Consider the following 22,254-nt stretch of genomic DNA (forward strand, 5'->3'; position numbering starts at 1 on the left):
GAGTGAGTGAGTGACTGTGTGAGTGAGTGAGTGACTGTGTGAGTGAGTGACTGTGAGTGACTGACTGAGTGTGAGTGTCAGTGTGAGTGTCAGTGTGTGTGTGTGTGAGACTGTGTGTGTGTGTGACTGTCAGTGTTTGTGTGACTGTGTGTATGAGAGTGACTGTGTGAGACAGTCCGTCTGTGTGTGAGACAGTCTGTGTGAGTGTGTGAATGTATTTGCGTGTGTGAGTCACTGTGCGCGTCTGAGTGACTGTCAGTGTGCGCGTCTGAGTGACTGACTGCTCGTGTGTGACTGACTGCGTGTGTGACTGTGTGTGTGTGACTGACTGACTGACTGAGCGCGTCTCTGTATGACTCTGTGTGTGTGTGTGTGTGTGTGTGTCTGACTCTGTGTGTGGGTGTGTGACCGACCGACTGTGTGTGACTGACGACGTGCGTGACCACGACTGAGGGAGAATGAGAATCCAAGGGACAATCCAGGGGTGAAGCACAAAACGAACCCGCAAACAAACGTTAGTATCCTTTCCCCATCTGTGATGTATTGGCTTCTAAAACAAGTCTGCACAAATTCTTCCCAAGTGTCTTCAACTGTGTGTTTGTGCGTGTGTGCGTGCGTGTGTACGTGTGTACGTGTGTAAATCGTGACATTTGGCAATTCAAAAATATTGCCCCAAAAGGCTTTTTCTTCCGTCCATATGATTTTCACGTGACATTTCAAAGCATCGACTACGACTGCCTGAGATCAGATTGTATTGGTGCTGGATGAATTACCTGGACCCGTCTGGGTTACCAGGTTCTGATGGATGGTGGTAGTTTTTAGGGACCCTTCAGTACAGAGGTGGAGTATTGTATTGGTGCTGGATGAATTACCTGGACCCGTCTGGGTTACCAGGTTCTGATGGATGGTGGTAGTTTTTAGGGACCCTTCAGTACAGAGGTGGAGTATTGTATTGGTGCTGGATGAATTACCTGGACCCGTATGGGTTACCAGGTTCTGATGGATGGTGGTAGTTTTTAGGGACCCTTCAGTACAGAGGTGGAGTATTGTAGTGGCGGTGGGTGAATCCTTCAGTTGCAAGATGGGTGGCCATGTTGAAGTAATAGTAGCTGTGTACAATCCTTCTGTAGCAAGTTGCCAGTTTGGTGGAGAGATGGGTGGATGAATGTCTGAGGTGGGTTTGACAGTACCCGTGCTGCTTGATGGACCGGCTCCTAGAACTTGAACTCCTTCGTCTGCAGGTTGGAGGCAGGGTCAAAGTTGAAGGTCCCCCCTTGGGTGGCTTCAGGAATTAAACTGGGATCCTCATCAATCTGAGGGAGAAAGAAGAAAGGTAAGAGGTGTGTGTGTGTGTGTGTGTGTGTGTGTGTGTGTGTGTGTGTGTGTGTGTGTGTGTGTGTGTGTGTTTTATAACTCACATCGTCGCCTGAGAAGTACTGGTCAATGATCTCGAAGGCTAGTTTGTAGATGTCCTCATTCTCATGTTGCTGCAGATTCTCTATCTTCTCCAGACCTTAGAGCAGAGCAGTGGAGGCGCAGTCAGACAACAGCAACATTCCCCTCAGACACACCTTCAGCCATGATGACAACACACACACACACACACACACACACACACACACCACCTCCAGACTCCTCTATGATCTCAGCGATGGTGCTGGCCTCGTCTCCAGCCATGATGAGGACGTTCTTGAGGCCGTCCAGGACCACCTGAACCACCTGGGAGTCCTTCACTGACAGCAGGCTGCAGAACGGAGGAACCACATTCTGCTGCACCAGGTACTCCACCTACACACCAACATATCAGAACATACACAACTCAATACAGCAGGAAGAATATCTGACCGCTAACTCCTGACACGGGTGATTGTGAACGCAGGTTCAGTCACTGGGTGCCGACCAGTTCATCAACTCATTGGTATGAATGCTCCAGCTACAGAGGCCCTAGCCTGACAGCGCTGTCTCTTGTACCTCCGTCTCTTGTACCTCTGTCCAAGTCAATAGTCTGGCTGATATTGAGGTTGCACTGTGTGTGAGTGTGTTACTTTCCTGGTCTTTCCTGCCGCTGATGGTGAGGTTGCTGATGGCCCATGCTGCCTCCTTCTGAGTGCCAAAGTCCCCCTGCAGACACACAGGCTGTCAGCACCACAGAACAACTCAGTACCCAGCAATGACAGAAATATCATCTCTCGCACAGTCAAACGCACACACCAACCACGGCTCTCACCTTGGCCAGTTGGTGGATGATCAAGGGGACGAGTCCTGCGTCGATCACTGCCTGAACCTGCTGCTGGTTCCCAGCCGTGATATTGGACAAGAACCACACTGCTTCCTGTAAACGAACCAATCACATGCGGTTATGCCAGAACACTTTCTGTTAACAGTCTAACCACACACAGTCAAACCAAACAACTTCTTATTGGCAGGAAAATCATAGAAAAGCCTTGACATAAGCTCCTTCCCTCCTCCCCGTTACCCTTGACTTCCCCGTTCCTTCTCCTAGGAGAGATTGCGTGTTCTACCTTGTTGATCTTTTCTTTGGGGTGTGTGAGCAGGTTGGGGAAGTGGGAGAGGACGTCACAGTTGAGCACCACCTGTGTCTGCTCGTCCGTCCCAGTCACAATGTTACCCACCGCCCTCAGAGCAGCCGTCTGCAGGAAGTGACATCACAGCAAGTCAACACCCAAAATGTCAGCGTTTCAGAGAATGCATAGAACACCCTGAAAGTATTACTTATAAAATGCATAATTTCCTCCCTCCCTTGAAATAAAATCACTGAGCTTTTCCTGAACATATGGCAGCATTTTTCTGCAAAAACTCCTACTCATAGTGATCGGTAGAGCCAATATTTGTTGCTTTTATCAATCCAATCTTAGTAAATCAGTGTTTTTTTCTTCTTCCAGATAGGAAGGAGGTAGGAAATTATGCATTTTATAAGTACACCATACCAAAGTTTGTTACAGTCTTCTAAAATCAGAATGTTATCAGTTGACTCCTTACCTGAACTTTGACCTCCTGGTGGCTGAGCAGGGGGACAAGGAAGGGGACCACGCCAGAGTCTATCACCATCTGAATCTGCTCGTTCCCACCGTCTGTCAGGTAGGACAGAGCCCACACCGTGTCCACAAGGATCTACAAACACACAGTGTTAACCAAGGAGTCCAATAAGTGTTGTTTCACTAAAGTAGCTGAGTATGGTAGGGCTTAACATGATGATGGCAAACTGTTCATTTAGTTGTAATAAACATGTGTAGTGCTTTCAGAAAGTATTCACACCCCTGGACTTTTTCCACATTTTTTTGTTACAGCCTAAATTTAAAATGTATTAAATTGAGATTTGTCACTGGCCTACACACAATAATGCCACATAATGTCAAAGTGCAATGAAGTTATTCTAAATATTTACAAATTTATAAAAAAATGAAAAGCTGAAATGTCTTCAGTCAATAAGTATTCAACCCCTTTGTTATGGCAAGCCTAAATAAGTTCAGGAGTAAAAACGTGCTTTACAAGTCACATAAGTTGTCTGGACTGACTCCGTGTGCAATAATAGTGTTTAACGTGACTACCTCATCTCCATACCCAACACATACAATTATATGTAAAGGTCCCTGAGTAGAGCAGTGAATTTCAAACACATATTCAACCACAAAGACCAGGGAGGTTTTCCAATGCCTCACAAAGAATATTGGTAGATGGGTAAAAAAAATAAAAGCAGACATTGAATATCCCGTTGAGCATTATGAAGTTATTAATTACACATTGGATGGTGTATTAATACACCCAGTCACTACAAAGATACAGGTGTCCTAACTCAGTTGCCGGAAAGGAAGGAAAATCGCTCAGAGATTTCACCATGAGGCCAAAGGTGACTTTAAAACAGTTACAGAGTTTAATGGCTGTGATAGGAGAAAACTGAGGATGGATCAACAACATTGTACTGAGTGGCCGAGTTAGATTTTTAACTAGGTTTAGGTCAAAACTGTATGTCAAGAACTGAAAATGGTTGTCTAGCAATGATCAACAACCAATTTGACAGAGCTTGAAGAATTTTGAAAATAATAATAAATATTAAAAAAAAATAAAAGATACAAATAAAAAAAATTGGCAAATGTTGCACAATCCAGGTGTGGAAAGCTCTTAGAGATTTACCCAGAAAGACACACACCTGTATTGGCTGCCAAAGGTGCTTCTACAAAGTATTGACTCAGGGGTTTAAATACCTATGTCAATGAGATATATTTCTGCATTTAATTTTCAATAAATGTGCAAAGATGTCTAAACTTTTTTTTCACTTCGTCATTATGGGGTATTGTGTGTAGATGGGTGAGATGGGAAAAAAAAGTATTTAATCATTTTTGAATTCAGGCTGTAACAACACAATGTGGAATAAATCAAAGGGTGTGAATACTATCTGAAGGCACTGTATGCTCTCATACTTACATTTATATCTGTGTGGTATATAAGAACACACAGCGCTGGGAGAAGCTGGGAAAGAGACAAACAAGTGGAGAGAGGAGTGTCAAAAGCAGACTGGAAATGTGGCCATGTAAAGTCATGTCGCTAATCATTCCCCCTAGTGTTAAGGGATTTGTCTGACACGCTGGAGAGAGCACCACTATAACTCTACTCATAAATTGGAATACCTAAATGGCACTGGAGGGGATAACTGCCGTTTTACGGGCTCCTAACCAATTGTGCTATTTGATGTGTTTTTTCACATCGTTTGTAACTTATTTTGTACATAATGTTGCTGCTACCGTCTCTTACGACTGAAAAGATCTTCTGGATATCAGAACAGCGATTACTCACCTCGAACTGGACAAAGATTTTTTTCTTTAATGAGTCTGACACGAAGGATATACTGTTTCTCCCGGACCAGGCCCAAATCCCAGTCATTTGCATGAAGAAAAAGACGGAATACAGGGGGCACAGATCCGGGTGCCTTGTGAGAATTCATTGGCCTGTGGGTAACCCGCCTCTACCATCTGTTCTATTGGCCAACATGCAATCACTGGAGAATAAACTGGATGAGCTCCGTTCGAGACTATCCTACCAATGGGACATTAAAAACTAATATCTTATGTTGTTTCACTGAGTCGTGGCTGAACGACGACCTGGATAATATATAGCTGGCTGGGTTTTCCGTGCAAAGGCAGGACTGAACAGCTACGTCCGGTAAGACAAGGGGTGGTGATGTGTGTATTTGTCAATAACAACTGGTGCGCGATGTCTCGAGGTATTGCTTCTCATGATCAGCTGCAGATCACACTATCTATATTTTTCGTAGGCGTCATTTACCACCACAAACCGATGCTGGCACTAAGAACACACTCAACGAGCTGTATAGGGCCATAAGCAAACAAGAAAATGCTCATCCAGAAGTGGCGCTCCTAGTGGCCGGGGACTTTAATGCAGGCAAACTTAAATCCGTTTAACCTCATTTCTACCAGCATGTTACTTGTGCAACCAGAGAAAAAAAACAAGACCACCTTTACTCTACACAGAGAAGCATACGAAGCTCTCCCTCCTCACCCTCCATTTGGCAAATCTGACCATAATTATATCCTCCTGATTCCTGCTTACAAGCAAAAACTAAAGCATGAAGTACCAATGACTCACTCAATATGGAAGTGGTCAGATGACGTGGACTGTTTTGCTAGCACAGACTGGAATATGTTCCAGGACTCATCCAGTGGCATTGAGGAGTACACCACCTCAGTCATCGTTCTCATCAATAAGTGACCGTACGTACATAAGCCATGGATTACAGGCAACATCCGCACCGAGCTAAAGGCTAGAGCTGCCGCTTTCAAGGAGCCAGACGCTTATATAAGAAATCCGGCTATGCCCTCAGACGAACCATCAAACAGGCAAAGAATCAATACAGGACAAAGGTTTGAATCCTACTTCACCGGCTCTGATGCTCGTCGGAAGTGGCAGGGCTTGCAAACTATTACGGACAACAAATGGAAACCCAGCCGCAAGCTGCCCAGTGACACGAGCCTACCACAGGCTAAATTCCTTTTATGCTTGCGTCGAGGCAAGCAACACTGAAGCGTACATGACAGCACCAGCTGTTCCGGACAACTATGTGATCACGCTCTCTGTAGCTGATGTGAGCAAGGCCTTTAATGAGGTCAAAATTCACAAGGCCAGATGGATCAATAGGACGTGTACTCAGACCAACTGGCAAGTGTCTTCACTGACATTTTCAACCTCACCGAGTCTGTAATAGAGTAGGCTTCAAGCAGATCACCATAGTCCATGTGCCCAAGAAAGCAAAGGTTACCTGCCTAAATGACTACCGCCCCGTAACACTCACACATCAGTAGCCATGAAGTGCTTTGAAAGGCTGGTCATGGCTCACAACACCATCATCCCAGAAACTCGAGACCCACTCCAATTCACATACCGCCCCAACAGATGACGCAATCTCAATCACACTCCCCTTTCCCACCTGGAAAAAAGGAACACCTATGTGAGAATGCTGTTCATTGACTACAGCTCAGCGTTCAACACCATAGTGCCCTCCAACCTCATCATTAAGCTAAGGACCCTGGGACTAAACACCTCCCTCTGCAACTGGCTCCTGGACTTCCTGACGGGCCACCCCCAGGTAATAAGGGTAGGCAACAACACATCTGCCACACTGATCCTCAACACGGGGGCCCCTCAGGGGTGCGTGCTTAGTGCCTTTCTGTACGCCCTGGTCACCCACAACTGCGTGGCCAAGAACGACTCCAACACCATCATTAAGTTCTGACAACACAACTGGTAGGCCTGATCACCGACAACAATAAGAAAGCCTATAGGGAGAAGGTCAGAGACCTGGCAGTGTGGTGCCAGGACAACAACCTGTCCCTCAACGTGGTCAAGACAAAGGAACTGATCGTGGACTACAGGAAAAGGCGGGCCGAACACGCCCCATTCACATCAACGGGGCAGTAGCCGAGCGGGTGGAAAGTTAAGTTCCTTGGTGTCCACATCACCAACGAACTATCATGGTAAAACACACCAAGACAGTCGTGAAGAGGGCACGACAACACCGTTTCCCCCTCAGGAGACTGAAGAGATTTGGCATGGGTCCCCAGAACCTCAAAAAGTTGTACAGCTGCACCATTGAGAGCATCCTGACCGGTAGCATCACCGCCTGGTTTGGCAACCTCTTGGCATCCGACCGTAAGGCACTACGGCCAAGTACATCACTGAGGCCAAGCTTCCTGACATCAAGGATCCATATACTTTGCGGTGTCAGAGGAAGGCCCAAAAAATTGTCAGACTCCAGTCACCCAAGTCATCGACTGTTCTCTCTGCTACCGCATGGCAAGCGGTGCCAGAGTGCCAAGTGTGGGACCAAAAGGCTCCTTAACAGCTTCTACCCCCAAGCGATAAGACCGCTGAACAATTGGCCACTCTGACTATTTGCATTTGAACAGAACACACACGTACCTCCTGTACTGTCTCCATGGGGGGCGGTGGGTCCTTGTTGCGGCAGAGGTTGACGATGACCCAGGTGACGTTGCGGAGGAAGGTGATGGGGATGGAGGGGTTAATGAAGGACAGCAGGGGCTTGACCACGCCCAGGGAGATAACGTAATCCCTGCACTGTGGCCCGTCGCCTGGGGGAGGAGCATCACAGGTCAAAGGCCATCACCGGGGCACCAGTTTTTCCTGGTCCGGTCACATGGTTAGTCATTACAGACGAAACACACAAACATAACGTCAATGATGTGTTAACTGTATCAGCCATACTCACCTATGATGTTGCCTAGCGCCCACACGGCCTGTTCACACACATTGTGATGGGGAGAGTGGAGCAGCCTCAGAAACAGGGGAACAGCATCTGTACATGAGTACAAACACAGTGAGGAATTGACAATTTAACACACACAAAAGAAAAACATTAGTGAAGCCCAGACAGAATAACAGCGGAGCAGAATGACCGCAGGGTGAACTTACTGGACTTGACCACAGCCTGGGTCTGTTGTGACGTGCCAGACGCTATGTTGGTCAGGGCCCAGGCTGCCTCAAACTGAAGAGACGGACTGGAGGAGAGAAAGGAGGGGGGAGAGAGAAAGAAAGATCATTCTAGTGCTTCCATTATTATGAACGCGTCTTTCTCCTAACCCTGCCCTCGCTTCTTCCTCCTCTTCAGTCCACACAAACAATGTGTGTGTAAACAATGGTGTGTTGGGTTGCAGTGCCAGCTGTGCTCCAGGAATTCCAGTGTCCGTCTGACAGACTGCAGCAGTCGCCATGACAGCTGTGCATCCGCAGCTCATCGCTATGGTAACCCTCCAACCCCTGCGCCCTCCTGTACTGACTCCTGGGTATGTGCGCGCGTCTGTCCCCTTCATGAACACAAGGTCCTGTGTGTGTGTTTGGCCCTGAACACAACGAGGTCCTGGGAATGGGGGAAATCCAGAGGACAGGAATGCTCTTTTATTTGGATTGGCACCGGACGGCAGGGCCAACGGACCACCCTGTGCCTCACACACACAAAGAAGCATGCACACACACACACACACTAGTAGCCCCTCTACATCATGTATCCTAGCCAGTCTTAAGTAATCCCAGTAAAAATGTCCCAACAGTGCATTAGTAGACAGTCCAGAGGAGGACATTGGGTTAACGCATCAGCAGACTCACTTGTCGTCTCTCTCCAGACATTTGACTAAGATGGGCAGGATGCCAGACTTTATCAGGTCATCAATGGGAGGGTTTCTGTCACTGGAGAGGAGTTTTCTGACAGACACAAAAACAGGAAAAGTTATGTTTCAATCGTGGAATAGAAAACAGGGTGAGCGGTTGAAAACAGAGATCTCACACACACTTACCTGGCAGCCTGCACGGCACTAAGCTGAACCACGGCATTATCACTGGTGGCGTTCTTCAGAGAGAGAGAGAACAAGTTACAGCACCACACTCTCACAGGAGGAGGGAGGTAGGGAAGGAGACAGGGAGAGAATGGGACGGAGAACAAAAGCGAATGAAGTTTGTCACTATTCTTTGTTTGCACACAAAGTTGAGCCTTACCTGTAAGATGGCCTCTAGCGTGAAGTTTTGCTGCAGAGTGGGAAGGGATGGGACAAAATCAGTACCATGTTACAGATAAACAACAACATGGGGGAAGGGGATACAATTCACATAAACATCTGGCTACTTCACACTGATCGGTCAACATGTCATTGATACACACACAGTCTGTCCCTCTCGGTCTCGCTCCACACGCCAGTGTTCTCAGAGTGCCGCGTTTCCTCTGCTGCCGTGTTGGTGTGTTGGCTGGCTGGTTGAGGCTGAATGAGCTCACAGGCTGAGAATGCCATGCTACGCCATCATAACCATACTTCACCCGGTAGCAGCTAGGTCAGGCCAGGCCCTATTCCTCATCTCATTAGCTCAATGACAGGCCTCCAGTCAGCAGGGTGACAAGGCTTTGAGCACGATACAAACCCTAGAGAAGCCATGGGGGCGTCAGAGAGACCAGGGGGGCTTAAGGACGCATGTCTAGATTACAACATCATACATAGAAATGTATTTTATAGAGCTGACACAATGTCCAATGCCAGTAGCACTTCAGGAGGAATGGCCACACCTGCCCTGGCCAAACAGACAGAAATGTACTGCCTAGATTCTCTATCTGGAACAAGTCTCTCGTCCCACTGCAATAGCAAATGGGTCGCTGAAGTGGAACACACAGACATCCCACATACCCCTTTGAAGTCGGAGTCGAAGTCGGAGTCCTCCAGACTGTCCTCCTGTGGGACATTCCTCTTCTTCAGGAGATGCTCGTCTCGTTTGTTCTGACGGAAGAGTGCGGAGGGACAAGAGAATAAAACACATTGATGAATACTCAAATACGCGACAGAGTAGCAGCGCAAACTCCTACAGCAAACTTTTTGCGACTGCGAGCCAGATATAGGTCGAAAAACAGCTGACCCTCGCATCCCTAGAATGTGTGTGTACTGGTTTATGTTGGGGTCATCTCTGGAACCTGTAAGGAGAGACTAAGTACAAACCCGGTGTTGTTATAGGGGATGTCCCCTATAGTTACTAAACTTTACATCGAGACACACTAATCAAAAACACCCCAATTAAAACAAAGGAATACACTCCCAGAAAGTTGAGGAGCAGGCACAGTGAGACACACCCATACTGGTGTTGAACAGAGCATGAAAAAGACAGACACAGCCGGTCGGCATGTGAGTCAGTGGTAGGGAGGGAGGGAGGGAGGAGAATCCCTTGGCCTACATTCCAGTGTGTGCTGCAGTGCTGGGCCGTGCGTCACTGCTGGTGACTAACCATCCCTGTGCTGCTCTCTGCTCTGGCATAATGGAATGTGCAGCCAGACTACAGCAACACACTAACTCGGCTCTTTCTTTTTCGCTCGCTCACCGAATTAGGCCTAGTTTCTAGCCATGTCTCCCTCTCTTCCTCAATGGTAACTTAGCAACGACTACAGGCGATTGTTTTAACCTCAGAGAAAGAAAAAAAAACGTGTGAAGAGGAAGGAGAGTGAGGAGTGTGTCAAAGCCCTGAGGGGGGTTTACGGAGGAAGAATGAGTTGGGGGAGGGGAAAGTAAGATTCAAAGCCATGACCGGGGGACTCGTGTCAGAGAGATCAAGTAAACATGAGAGCAGCGGATTGTTGGATGTATGAGTGACAGGGATACCTGCCAATCACCGGAGAGGAGAAGAGAAACCCTTCGGTCTCTGGCTCTTTACAACACAGGGCTGCAATGATATGAGCAAATAATCTAACAGCGGTTTTTTAAAGAAAATATTGTGACTGCGATTTTGATCAAAACACTTGGGTGAACTGTTGGAATCATAAAAAATAAAATTGTTATTCCGATTCTATGGTGTGGCATGACAACTAATGACAAAGACAGGTAGAGTAGAAGTTGTGACAGGGTAGGACCCAAAGTGTTGTTCAAAGTTTCCCAGGGGACCCTTATTATATTTGAATGTTACATTCATGGCGTTGCACATGTCAATATTGCAATTTCGGTTAAAATTTGATTCATTGTGCAGCCCTATTACAAAGGTGTAAGTAAATGCATGACAACCATACTAATTGGGTGTATTGTAGCCATTACAGGGTTCCGATTTAGGCATCCACATCAAACAGGCAAGCACAGCAAGCACCTCAGGATAGATTACATCTGGATATTCTTGTAAATCTCTGCTAATCTCCATGGACTGCCATCTAATCTAGGTTTCAGCATCCTGATGATGTCGTCTCTTAATGATCACCAAGTCTGGATAGTACAGTGACATTACATAGGTATGCATATCAAGGCGAAGGGTAGTGGGCATGTGGAGGGACTTAGGCATGGACGGTACACCATATATTTGGAAATAGCCACGGGATGGTTTTTCAATACCATTGAAACTATTTCTTGGATTATTATTATTTATTTTTTAATACACTTGAATATTTGTAGCTACTTTTTAAGTAAATACCTGCAGTCAACTTGTGCAATATGTTAGGAGATAACGAAGATTGCGTTCTTCATTTCACCGGTCACAATTTTTCATTATGAAGCATAACGGTAGTACCCGTTCACGTGGTGTTTGTTTACAAGCACAACAATGAGAGACCGGAGCCTTGTGAGTCACTCGCTGTTGTGCAGCACGAGCCAGGTGGTCTAGTTACAGTGTGGAATTCACAACTAAATGTTTGCCAGCTAAGATTTGTTATAACTATTAAGTTAACTGTCTAAAGTTTGCTAAATGCTCTGCAGTTGTGCATTTGGTTTGCTAATTTAGTAGCTAGTTAGCTATCTAGCTAAGTTATCTAGCTAAGTGGTTAGCTTCTTCCAAAATCAAGCTTTGCTTGCTGGTAACAGTAGAGAATCCCCTCCTGGATCAAGAGCCTTGCTGTCTAATATTTGTTTTGTGCGTGCAGCAAACTGTGGAGCATTTTTTCAGTTACTTGTATAACTGGGATGAGCTGGGATGTCTGTCCTGAAAATAGTTTAGGTCAGACACTCTAGAAAATGTTTGCAAAGCGCTCGTTAGCATTTTCAATGGGATTTTACATGTACTTGTTAGCATTGCTAACATGCGAATTAAAAAGGCTCAGTGGGGGTTGAAAATAGCGCCCTTTGCGTTCAGTTATAACCAAATATACCGGTACGGCACAAGGTCAGTGTGACAATCTGGATAAGCCTAGAGGGAGTAGCTGAATGACAATCACCGCAGTGGGCCAAACAAAGAAACCCAACTACTTAGTTTACGGTTATGGAAAAGGGGAGAACGCAGTTTACAGGGATCAGAGCCCAGTCCAGAGAGGTGAAATATCATGTTTGGGTCATGGTCAGAAAATGAGGGAGTCAAATTGGGGTTAGTGCCCCCATAGAGGAATCATTCAGGATGGATTGAGACGAATAGCAAGTCTGTGTCTGAGGCAAGACACAGGGTGAGAAAGGAACAACCTGTCTATAGATCTGTCTGTGTGTGTGTGTGTGTGTGTGTGTGTGGTAAGCAGGGAGGTCAATATTAATATTGGGAGCAGTGGAAGTACGCCTACAAATTGTGCATCACCAAAATATAAATTAGGCTTCTTCTCTCACCTTCCTCAGCTCGACTGTCACGTCATTTCGATGTCTTCTCATAGTCTGGAACACAAACACACAGGGAGCAATATGAGACACACAGTTTATTGATAACACATTTTAAAAACATAACATCTCCCTCTCTGGACTTCTTAATGGCACAAATTGCTTTTGGAAGCAGCATGAAGAGATACTAGAAAGTAATATAGGCCTAGGTCAGAACATAGGAATTGAGGGGTAAAATATGTAAGCAATAGGCTAAAAGCATAAGTTAGACACACCACTTGATATCGTAATGGTTCAGGTTAATCAATGTGTGTTTGTGTAACGGTAATGTGTTCTTAGTCCACTCATGACTGTGAGCTGGTCTCAGATCTTGTGACTGTGCGCTGCGGTTCATATTGCCATCCTAAATAGCCCCTTACGTCACGTGGGCCAGTCACATCATCCCAGCCTTGGTCTGGTCTTGACCCTGTCTGGGGAGGCTGAGGAGCAGAGAACCAGAGGGAGACCCTTCTCCTTTCTCTAACAACCAAACATTGACCCAGCCAAAACACCTGTCTCTCTCAGAGCACCTGTCGCACCTAGATCAGCAGAGGGCAAGTGTGGGTCTGTGCAGGCTTTTGTTATAGCCAAGCACTAACACACCTGATTCAGATTGAAGACCATGATTAACAGATACAGGCCTTCAGAAAGTATTCACACCCCTTGACTTTTCCACATGTTGTGTTACAGCCTGAATTTAGATTTTTTTCTTCCTTCAAATTAACTTGAAATGAAAAGCTGAAATGTCTTGAATCAAGTATTCAACCCCTTGGTTATGGCAAGCCTAAATAAGTTCAGAAGTAAAATTGTGCTTAACAAGTCACATAATAAGTTGCATGGACTCACTGTGTGCAATAATAGTGTTTAACATTGGTTTTGTATATGACTACCTCATCTCTGTACCCCACACACACAGATAATTGTAAGGTTCCTCAGTCGAGCAGTGAATTTCAAACACTGATTCAACCACAAAGACCAGGGAGGTTTTCCAATGTCTCGCATAGGTCACCTATCAGTAGATGGGGAGAAAATAAATAAAGGCAACATTGAATATCCATTTGAGCATGGTGAAGTTATGAATTACACTTTGGTGTTTCAATACACCCGGACACAGGTGTCCTTCCTAACTCAGTTGCCGGAGAGGAAGGAAACCACTCAGATTTCGCCACGAGGCCAATCGTGACTTTAAAACAGTTGCAGAGTTTAATGGCTCTGATAGGCGAAAACTGAGAACGGATCAACAACAATGTACAGTGCATTCGGAAATTCTTCAGACCCCTTTACTTTTTCCACATTTTGTTACGTTACAGCCTTATTCTAAATCTCATCAAATCTACACACAATACCCCATAATGACAAAGCGAAACAAGGTTTTTAGAAATGTTTGCACAGTTAAACTGAAATACCTTATTTACATAAGTATTCAGACCCTTTGCTATGACACTTGAAATTGAGCTCAGGTGCATCCTGTTTCCATTGATCATCTTTGAGATGTTTCTATAACTTTATTGGAGTCCACCAGTGGTAAAGCGCCAGAGTTCCTCTGTGGAGAATCTTCCAGAAGGACACCCATCTCTGCAGCACTCCACCAATCAGGCCTTTATGGTCGAGTGGCCAGGCGGAAGCCACTCCTCAGTAAAAAAGGCACGACAGCCCACTTGATTTGCCAAAAAGACTCAGACCATAAGAAACGGGATTCTCTTGTCTGATGAAACCAAGATTGAACTCTTTGGCTTGAATGCCAAGCGTCACGTCTGGAGGAAACCTGGCACCATCCCAACGGTGAAACATGGTCGTGGCAGCATCATGCTGTGAGGATGTTTTTCAGCAGCAGGGACTGGGAGACTAGTCAGGATCGAAGGGAAGATGAAAAGAGAAAACCTGCTCCAGAACGCTCAGGACCTCATACTGGAGTGAAGGTTCACCTTCAACAGGACAACGACCCTAAGCACACAGCCAAGACAACGCAGGAGTGGCTTCGGGACAAGTCTATGAATGTCCTTGAGTGGCCCAGCCAGAGCCCGGACTTGAACCCAATCTAACATCTCTGGAGAGACCTGAAAATAGCTCTGCAGAGAACAAATGGGAAACACTCCCCAAATACAAGTGTGCCAAGCTTGTAGAATCATACGCAAGAAGACTCAAGGCTGTAATTGCTGCCAACGGTGTTTCAACAAAGTACTGAGTAAAGGATCTGAATACATAGAAATATTACATGTTACACGTTTTTTTTTTTTAAATACATTTGCAGTAATTTCTATAAATATATATGTTTTTGCTTTGACATTATGGGGTATTGGGTGTAGATTGATGAACATTTTTCAATTTTAGAATAAGGCTGTAATGTAACAGAATGTGGAAAAAGGTCTAGGGGTCTGAATACTTTCCAAATGCACTGTAGTTACTCCACAATACTAACATAAATGACAGTGAAAAGGAAGCCTGTACAGAAGAAAAATATTCCAAAGCATGCATCTTGTTTGCAATAAGGCGCTAAAGTAAAACTGCAAAAAAAAGTTAATTTCTTTGACATATTTATGTACTGAATACAAAGCGTTATGTTTGGGGCAAATCCAACATCACGTAACTGAGTACCATGCTTCATATTCTCAAGCATGGTGGTGGCTGCATCATGTTATGGGTAGGCTTGTCGTCGGCAAGGACTAGGGAGTTTAGAATGGAAAGAAACAGAATAGAGCTAAGCACAGGCAAAATCCTAGAGGAAAACCTTGTTCAGTCCGCTTTCCAACAGACACAAGGAGACAAATGCACTTTTCAGCAGGACAATAACCTAAAACACAAGGCCAAATATACACTGGAGTTGCTTACCAAGATGACATTGAATGTTCCTGAGTGGCCTAGTTAAATGTTTTCAAAAATGTTTTTACTTTGTCGTCATGGGTTATTGTGTGTAGATGGGTGATAAAAAAATAGATTTAATCCCTTTTTAATTCAGGCTGTAACACAAAATGTGGAATAAGTCAAGGGGTATGAATACTTTCTGAAGGCACTGTACATATATTAGGCTGTAGTCTAAATATAGCTTGACCGGTGAGCAGTGTCCTGAGCCAACAGTGTGTTACTCCTGGATATGGTGTACTGGGGTGAACATTAAGGCACAGAACACTGACTGAGCAAGTTCAAACCCGTTAGAATTGACAGAGAAAAACAGATATCTGATAAGTAATGCTCATGGCTCAACCATAAGCTGGGCTGCATCTCACATGATATCCCATAAGGCTGTTCATCGAGAGACTGTTGAACAGAGGAATTGGTCAAAGTAGTCCCTTCTGCTGGTGCAGTTTCAGATCATCCTAGTGGTTAAGGTCAGGATTAGGTAACCTCATCCTAGATCTGTGGTTATGAGCAAGTTCAACCTAGATCAAACCCCAATGATTGATTTTCCCAGTACTCACCATACTGATGTACTATAGAGTGGGTGCCAGACTGTTTCTGTATTCAACTAAGCTACATTGTTGCCTCGCCAAGACAACGCACTTTGGCCAGAGCAGAAACACCCAGAGTACCACTCATATAGTGATAGCTACAGTATTCATACTCAGTAGCCTATTTGTAAAATCTAGCAGAAACACGTAAGTTAAATTCTGAAGGGGGGAGGATGATGCATTTCTTTACTAATCCTCAAAACCATTGCAGAAACACAACTCCCAGGTCGTAGATCAGTGCTGCTTAGGGGCTTCTTCTACTTCCTGGCCCCTCTAGAGGGCCACAGATCGGGTTGTACCTCCAGTGAGAACCCAAGCCAGACCTCCAGGATGCCCGAAATAGCCCCAGTGGCGCACGTGGCCATGTCTGTCATAGTAGCCATGTGTTTGTCACATTGGCTCTCAGCTTCAAAACAACATCCTATGAGACTGGTCCACTTCCCATGGTTTTAGATGGCTCCCAAAGACAATCAACTCTAATCCAACAATTACTCAGAAAACCCATTCATTCATACAGTGGGGGTATCCCAAAGATTACCATTTGTACAACTCTGTACAGACAGAAATGTGTGTGTTATTGTCGAAGATGGCACGGCTAACCACTATGAATGCATGAGGTCAGCATGCCATAGTTTTTAATAATACCACTAGCATCGGCTGAAAACAATGACAGCTTTCGCGACGATGACTACTCAGCCACGAGATACAGAACGATACAGATAACAAGCTATTGACGGTGGAAGCGGCAAGTAAACAGATTCAGGCAATTAACAACATCTTCACCTATTTAGCTAGCTACATAAGAATATTTGCTGCACAGGCCGTTGTTCAAATGACAATTTTAGCTGGCTAGCTTGCTAGTTCACAGTTCATTACGGCAGGATGATTCTGACCTTGCCTGACAGACTGATACCTCAGATTAATGTCATATATTTGTTTGGCAAATTTAATCTCACAAGTTTTAGAATTTAATCTCACAAGCTTTAGAAGCCAGAATGTTGAATACAATGATATTTTAATGTACTGCACCAGTTGACTGTGCTGTTGATCCTCTTGTTTACACTGAGCTGCACTGGGATCGGAAAGTCATCAAGATTATATTAAGACACTGCAGAGCAGGCGCAAGATATAAAATGTACTTCAATACAGGGATGGGATATACCACTGTACATTTTACCTTTATCCAAACTGATACATCGAAAAGATTGAAATACTGCTGTTTTTTCCCGAAAAACTGCCCATTTCATCCTCACGCTAGCTAGCAGTAGCCATTATGCAATGGCACATGGCATTGAACAACAAAGGAGCTGATTGGCTGATGCTGCCATTCCAAAATGGTTGCTGTGGCTACTGCTATGACAATGAGGACGGAATTGAAGTTTTCTGGAAAAATTTGCAGTATTTCAATCTTCTCCATGTATCATTTTCGATCAAGGAAAATGTGGAGTACAGTGGTATATCCCATCTCTACATTGAGGTACGTTTTCCGACCCATATCTCGCATCTGCTAGGCCGTGTGTCCATGATGGCGTTCCGACCCCAGTGTAGGTCAATGTAAACAAGCGTAACTGTAGGGTCGCAATCATCGGTCCAATTATGGTTGGATACGGGTGCTAGCAAAAAAGACAAGTTATCAAGGGGGTCTAATTATCTAATAGACAGCCAAACCAGCTAGTTGTCGACATATACTCTAGCTACTCTGGATTATGCTAGTTGGGCTGTCAACTCTAACGTTAGTCTGCTTTAAAAACCGGTGGTACGATAGCTTAGTTAGGTAACGTTAATCAGTTAACGTTAGTTACCTAGGCTAGAGCTTTTCGTTGTCGGTGAAACCGGCTGACATTTCAAGCTATTTGTTGGAGAATAAGGGCCGTAAACCACGCCCGTTCGTTATGATGATGACGAATAAACGGAGGATATTCCGGATAAACTCAGCACACAACAGCAGGCTGGCGGCGAATAGCTAGGTAACTTAGTTGACTTGCCAGGCTTCATCAAAAGATTGTCAGACAAGGCCGGGGAAGATAGCCGGTGTCTTAAAATAAAATCCTACACGGATCATTGTCTAAACCACCCTATCCAAATGCACTCCTACCTCGACATCGCGTCCCTTGTTTTTGAAGCTCTTGATACGGTGGTTATCCAAGCCGGCGTTTTCTGCCATGGCTGTTTGCTGGCTAAGAGTACTCCGGCGTTCGTGATCTCCAGTGAAAGACAGAGCAACTACGCGGCGGAGTACAGGGAGTGGGCGGCTACGGTAGCAGAGAGGGAGGAGCTCGGAGACCGCTTGTCCTATTTTTGATGGACTCCCTGACGTCGCACAGAGACAGATGCTATGTTGACGTACCAGTCTGAACTAGGAAACTCAGAAATGTCCGACATGCTAACTGGTTGTACACGTGTCGCATTCAACGAAATTGCAAGTCGAAAATATCCGAGTTTCCTAGTTCCGACTAGAATATGAACGCGGCAAAAGCATCACCAACATAGAGATCGTTCGTTACCATACTTCTCCGGTGCGGTATGTGTGGTTAATCACGTAACATTTTGTGATACAATTTTTTAAAGGGGAAAATGTAAAATATGCACCACGAACTAACCCTACACTTAGAGAAAGGGAAATATTCAGACCCCTTTACTTCTTCCACATGTTATTATATTACCGTCTTATTCTAAAATGGATTAAATCGTTTTTTCCCCTCACCAATCTACACACAATACCAAACATGACAAAGCAAAGACAGGTTTTTAGAAATGTTTACAAATGAATTACAAATAAAAAAATATCACATTGAATGATTCAGAGGACAACTGGGTGAAAGTGTTGTGGTCAGATGAGACCAAAATGGAGCTCTTTGGCATCAACTCAACTCAATGTGTTTGGAGGAGAAGGAATGCTGCCTATGACCCCAAGAACACCATCCCCACCGTCAAACATGGAGGTGGAAACATTATGCTTTGGGGGTGTTTTTCTGCTAAGGGGACAGGACAACTTCACTGCATCAAAGGGACGATGGACGGGGCCATGTACTGTCAAATCTTGGGTGAGAACCTCCTTCCCTCAGCCAGGGCATTGAAAATGGGTCGTGGATGGGTATTCCAGCATGACAATGACCCAAAACACACGGCCAAGTTAATAAAGGAGTGGTTCAAGAAGAAGCACATTAAGGTCCTGGAGTGGCCTAGCCAGTCTCCAGACCTTAATCCCATAGAAAATCTGTGGAGGGAGCTGAAGGTTCGAGTTGCCAAACGTCAGCCTCGAAACCTTAATGACTTGGAGAAGATCTGCAAAGAGAAGTGGGACAAAATCCCTCCTGAGATGTGTGCAAACCTGGTGGCCAACTACAAGAAACGTCTGACCGCTGTGATTGCCAACAAGGGTTTTACCACCAAGTACTAAGTCATGTTTTGCAGAGGGGTCAAATACTTATTTCCCTCATTAAAATGCAAATCAATTTATAACATTTTTGACATGTGTTTTTCTGTTTTTTGTTGTTGTTGTTATTCTGTCTCTCACTGTTCAAATAAACCTACCATTAAAATTATAGACTGATCATTTCTTTGTCAGTGGGCAAACGTACAAAATCAGCAGGGGATCAAATACTTTTTTCCCTCACTGTACACCTTACAGCCACTCATGTACCATGGCCTAACCAATTACATTTTTCCCATCAGGATTTTGACCCATTAACTACATAGTGATATTGTTTATGACACAGCTAGTGCACTAAGAGAGAGGCCTGTGAAATGTTTGTGTGCTTACTGTTCACATCAAAATGTCAAAAAGGGGAAACAATACAAGATATGTGTCTAGAGTCTATGATATGTAGCTGCAACCTGGTCTCTGGGGTAGACATAACATAGTGAAAAATAAATCCGGGACACTTCAATGAATATGATGTGTTACGATTCGTATGGTATGTATTCATTTGTGGATATACATCATCCATTTTATATATGTTACGAATTGCAATTCGTACAATAGTTACAAATTTCCTAAACATATACACAACCGTTCAAATGTTTGGGGTCACTTCGAAATGTTCTTGTTTTTGAAAGAAAAGCACATTATTTGTCCATTAAAATAACATCACATTGTTAATGTTGTAAATGACTATTGTAGCTGGAAACAGCTGATTTTTAATGGAATATCTACATAGGTGTACAGAGGCCCATTATCAGCAACCATCACTCCTGTGTTCCAATGGCACGTTGTGTTAGCTAATCCAAGTACATCATTTTAAAAGGCTAATTGATCATTAGAAAACCCTTTTGCAATTATGTTAGCACAGCTGAAAACTGTTGTTCTGATTAAAGAAGCAATAAAACTGGCCTTCTTTAGACTAGTTGAGTATCTGGAGCATCAGCATTTGTGGGTTCGATTACAGGTTCAAAATGTCCAGAAACAAAGACCTTTCTTCTGAAACTCGTCAGTCCATTCTTGTTCTGAAAACTGAAGGCTATTCCATGTAAAAAATTACCAAGAAACTGAAGATCTCATACAGCGCTGTGTACTACTCCCATCACAGAACAACGCAAACTGTCTATAACCAGAATAGAAAAAGGAGTGGGAGGAGGACAAGAGGACAAGCACAGTTAAAGTCAGAAGTTTACATAGACTTAGGTTGGAGTCATTAAAACTTGTTTTTCAACCACTCCACAAATTTCCTGTAAACAAACTATTGTTTTGGCAAGCCAGTTAGGATATCTACTTTGTGCATGACACAAGTAGTTTTCCCAACAATTGTTTACAGACAGATTATTTCACTTATAATTCACTGTATCACAATTCCAGTGAGTCAGAAGTTTACATACACTAAGTTGACTGTGCCTTTAAACAGTGTGGAAAATTCCAGAAAATGATGTCATGGCTTTAGAAGCTTCTGATAGGCTAATTGACATCATTTGAGTCAATTGGAGGTGTACCTGTGGATGTATTTCAAGGTCTACCTTGAAACTCACTGCCTCTTTGCTTGACATCATAGGAAAATCTAAATAAATCAGCCAAGATCTCAGAAAAAAATTTGTAGACCTCCACAAGTCTGGTTCATCCTTGGGAGCAATTTCCAAACGCCTGAAGGTACCATGTTCATCTGTACAAACAATAGTACGCAGGTATAAACACCATGGGCCACGCAGCCGTCATACCGCTCAAGAAGGAAATGCGTTCAGTCTCCTAGAGATGAACGTACTTTGGTGCAAAAAGTGCAAATCAATCCCAGAACAACAGCAAAGGAGGTTGTGAAGATGCTGGAGGAAACAGGTACAAAAGTATCTATATCCACAGGTCACAAATGGGTCTTCCAAATGGACCCCAAGCATACTTCCAAAGTTGTGGAAAATGGCTTAGGGACAACAAAGTCAAGGTATTAGAGTGGCCATCACAAAGCCCTGACCTCATCCTATAGAACATTTGTGGGCAGAACTGAAAAAGCGTGTGTGATCAAGGAGGCCTAAAAACCTGACTCAGACCAGCTTTGTCAGGAGGAATGGCCAAAATTCACCCAACTTATTGTGGGAAGCTTGTGGAAGGCTACCTGAAACGTTTTACCCAAGTTAAACAATTTAAAGGGAACGCTACCAAATACTAATTGAGTGTATGTAAACTTCTGACCCACTGGGAATGTGATGAAATAAATAAAAGCTGAAATAAATCATTCTCTACTATTATTCTGACATTTCACATTCTTAAAATAAAGTGGTGATCCTAACTGACCTAAGACAGGGAATGTTTATTCTGATTAAATGTCAGGATTTGTGAAAAACGGAGTTTCGACTCCGGGATGCTGTCCTTCTAGGCAGAGTTGCCAAGAAAAAGCCATATCTCAGACTGGCCTATAAAAAGAAAAGATTAAGATGGGCAAAATAACACAGACACTGGACAGACGAACTCTACCTAGAAGGCCAGCATCCCGGAGTCGCCTCTTCACTGTTGACGTTGAGACTGATGTTTTGCGGGTACTATTTAATGAAGCTGCCAGTTGAGGATTAGTGAGAAGTCTGTTTCTCAAACTAGACACTAATGTACTTGTTGTCTTGCTCAGTTGTGCACCAGGGCCTCCCACTCCTCTTTCTGTTCTGGTTAGAGCCAGTTTGCGCTGTTCTGTGAAGGAAGTAGTACACAGCGTTGTATGAGATCTTCAGTTTCTTGGCAATTTCTCGCATGAAATAGCCTTCATTTCTCAGAATGAGAATAGACT

General features: G+C 44.4%; 1 protein-coding gene across 1 annotated transcript; it reads right to left on the reverse strand.

Annotated features, from left to right (window-relative positions):
- Positions 1-158: 158 nt before the first annotated feature.
- LOC106582012 (importin subunit alpha-4) lies at positions 159-18,392 on the reverse strand. The gene is made up of 17 exons (XM_014164646.2): positions 18,150-18,392; positions 12,582-12,626; positions 9,717-9,806; positions 9,040-9,069; positions 8,841-8,893; positions 8,653-8,748; positions 7,963-8,048; positions 7,760-7,846; positions 7,453-7,622; positions 4,444-4,488; positions 3,001-3,132; positions 2,523-2,651; positions 2,228-2,332; positions 2,050-2,121; positions 1,626-1,788; positions 1,419-1,513; positions 159-1,313 (listed from the first exon to the last, which is right to left on the reverse strand). The coding sequence occupies exons 1-17, from the start codon at positions 18,216-18,218 to the stop codon at positions 1,215-1,217; spliced, it is 1,566 nt and encodes a 521-aa protein (XP_014020121.1). The 5' UTR covers positions 18,219-18,392; the 3' UTR covers positions 159-1,214.
- Between the last annotated feature and the right edge of the window lie 3,862 nt (positions 18,393-22,254).

The sequence above is a fragment of the Salmo salar genome, chromosome ssa21 (genome assembly GCF_905237065.1).
Source record: "Salmo salar chromosome ssa21, Ssal_v3.1, whole genome shotgun sequence".
Classification (NCBI taxonomy): domain Eukaryota; kingdom Metazoa; phylum Chordata; class Actinopteri; order Salmoniformes; family Salmonidae; genus Salmo; species Salmo salar.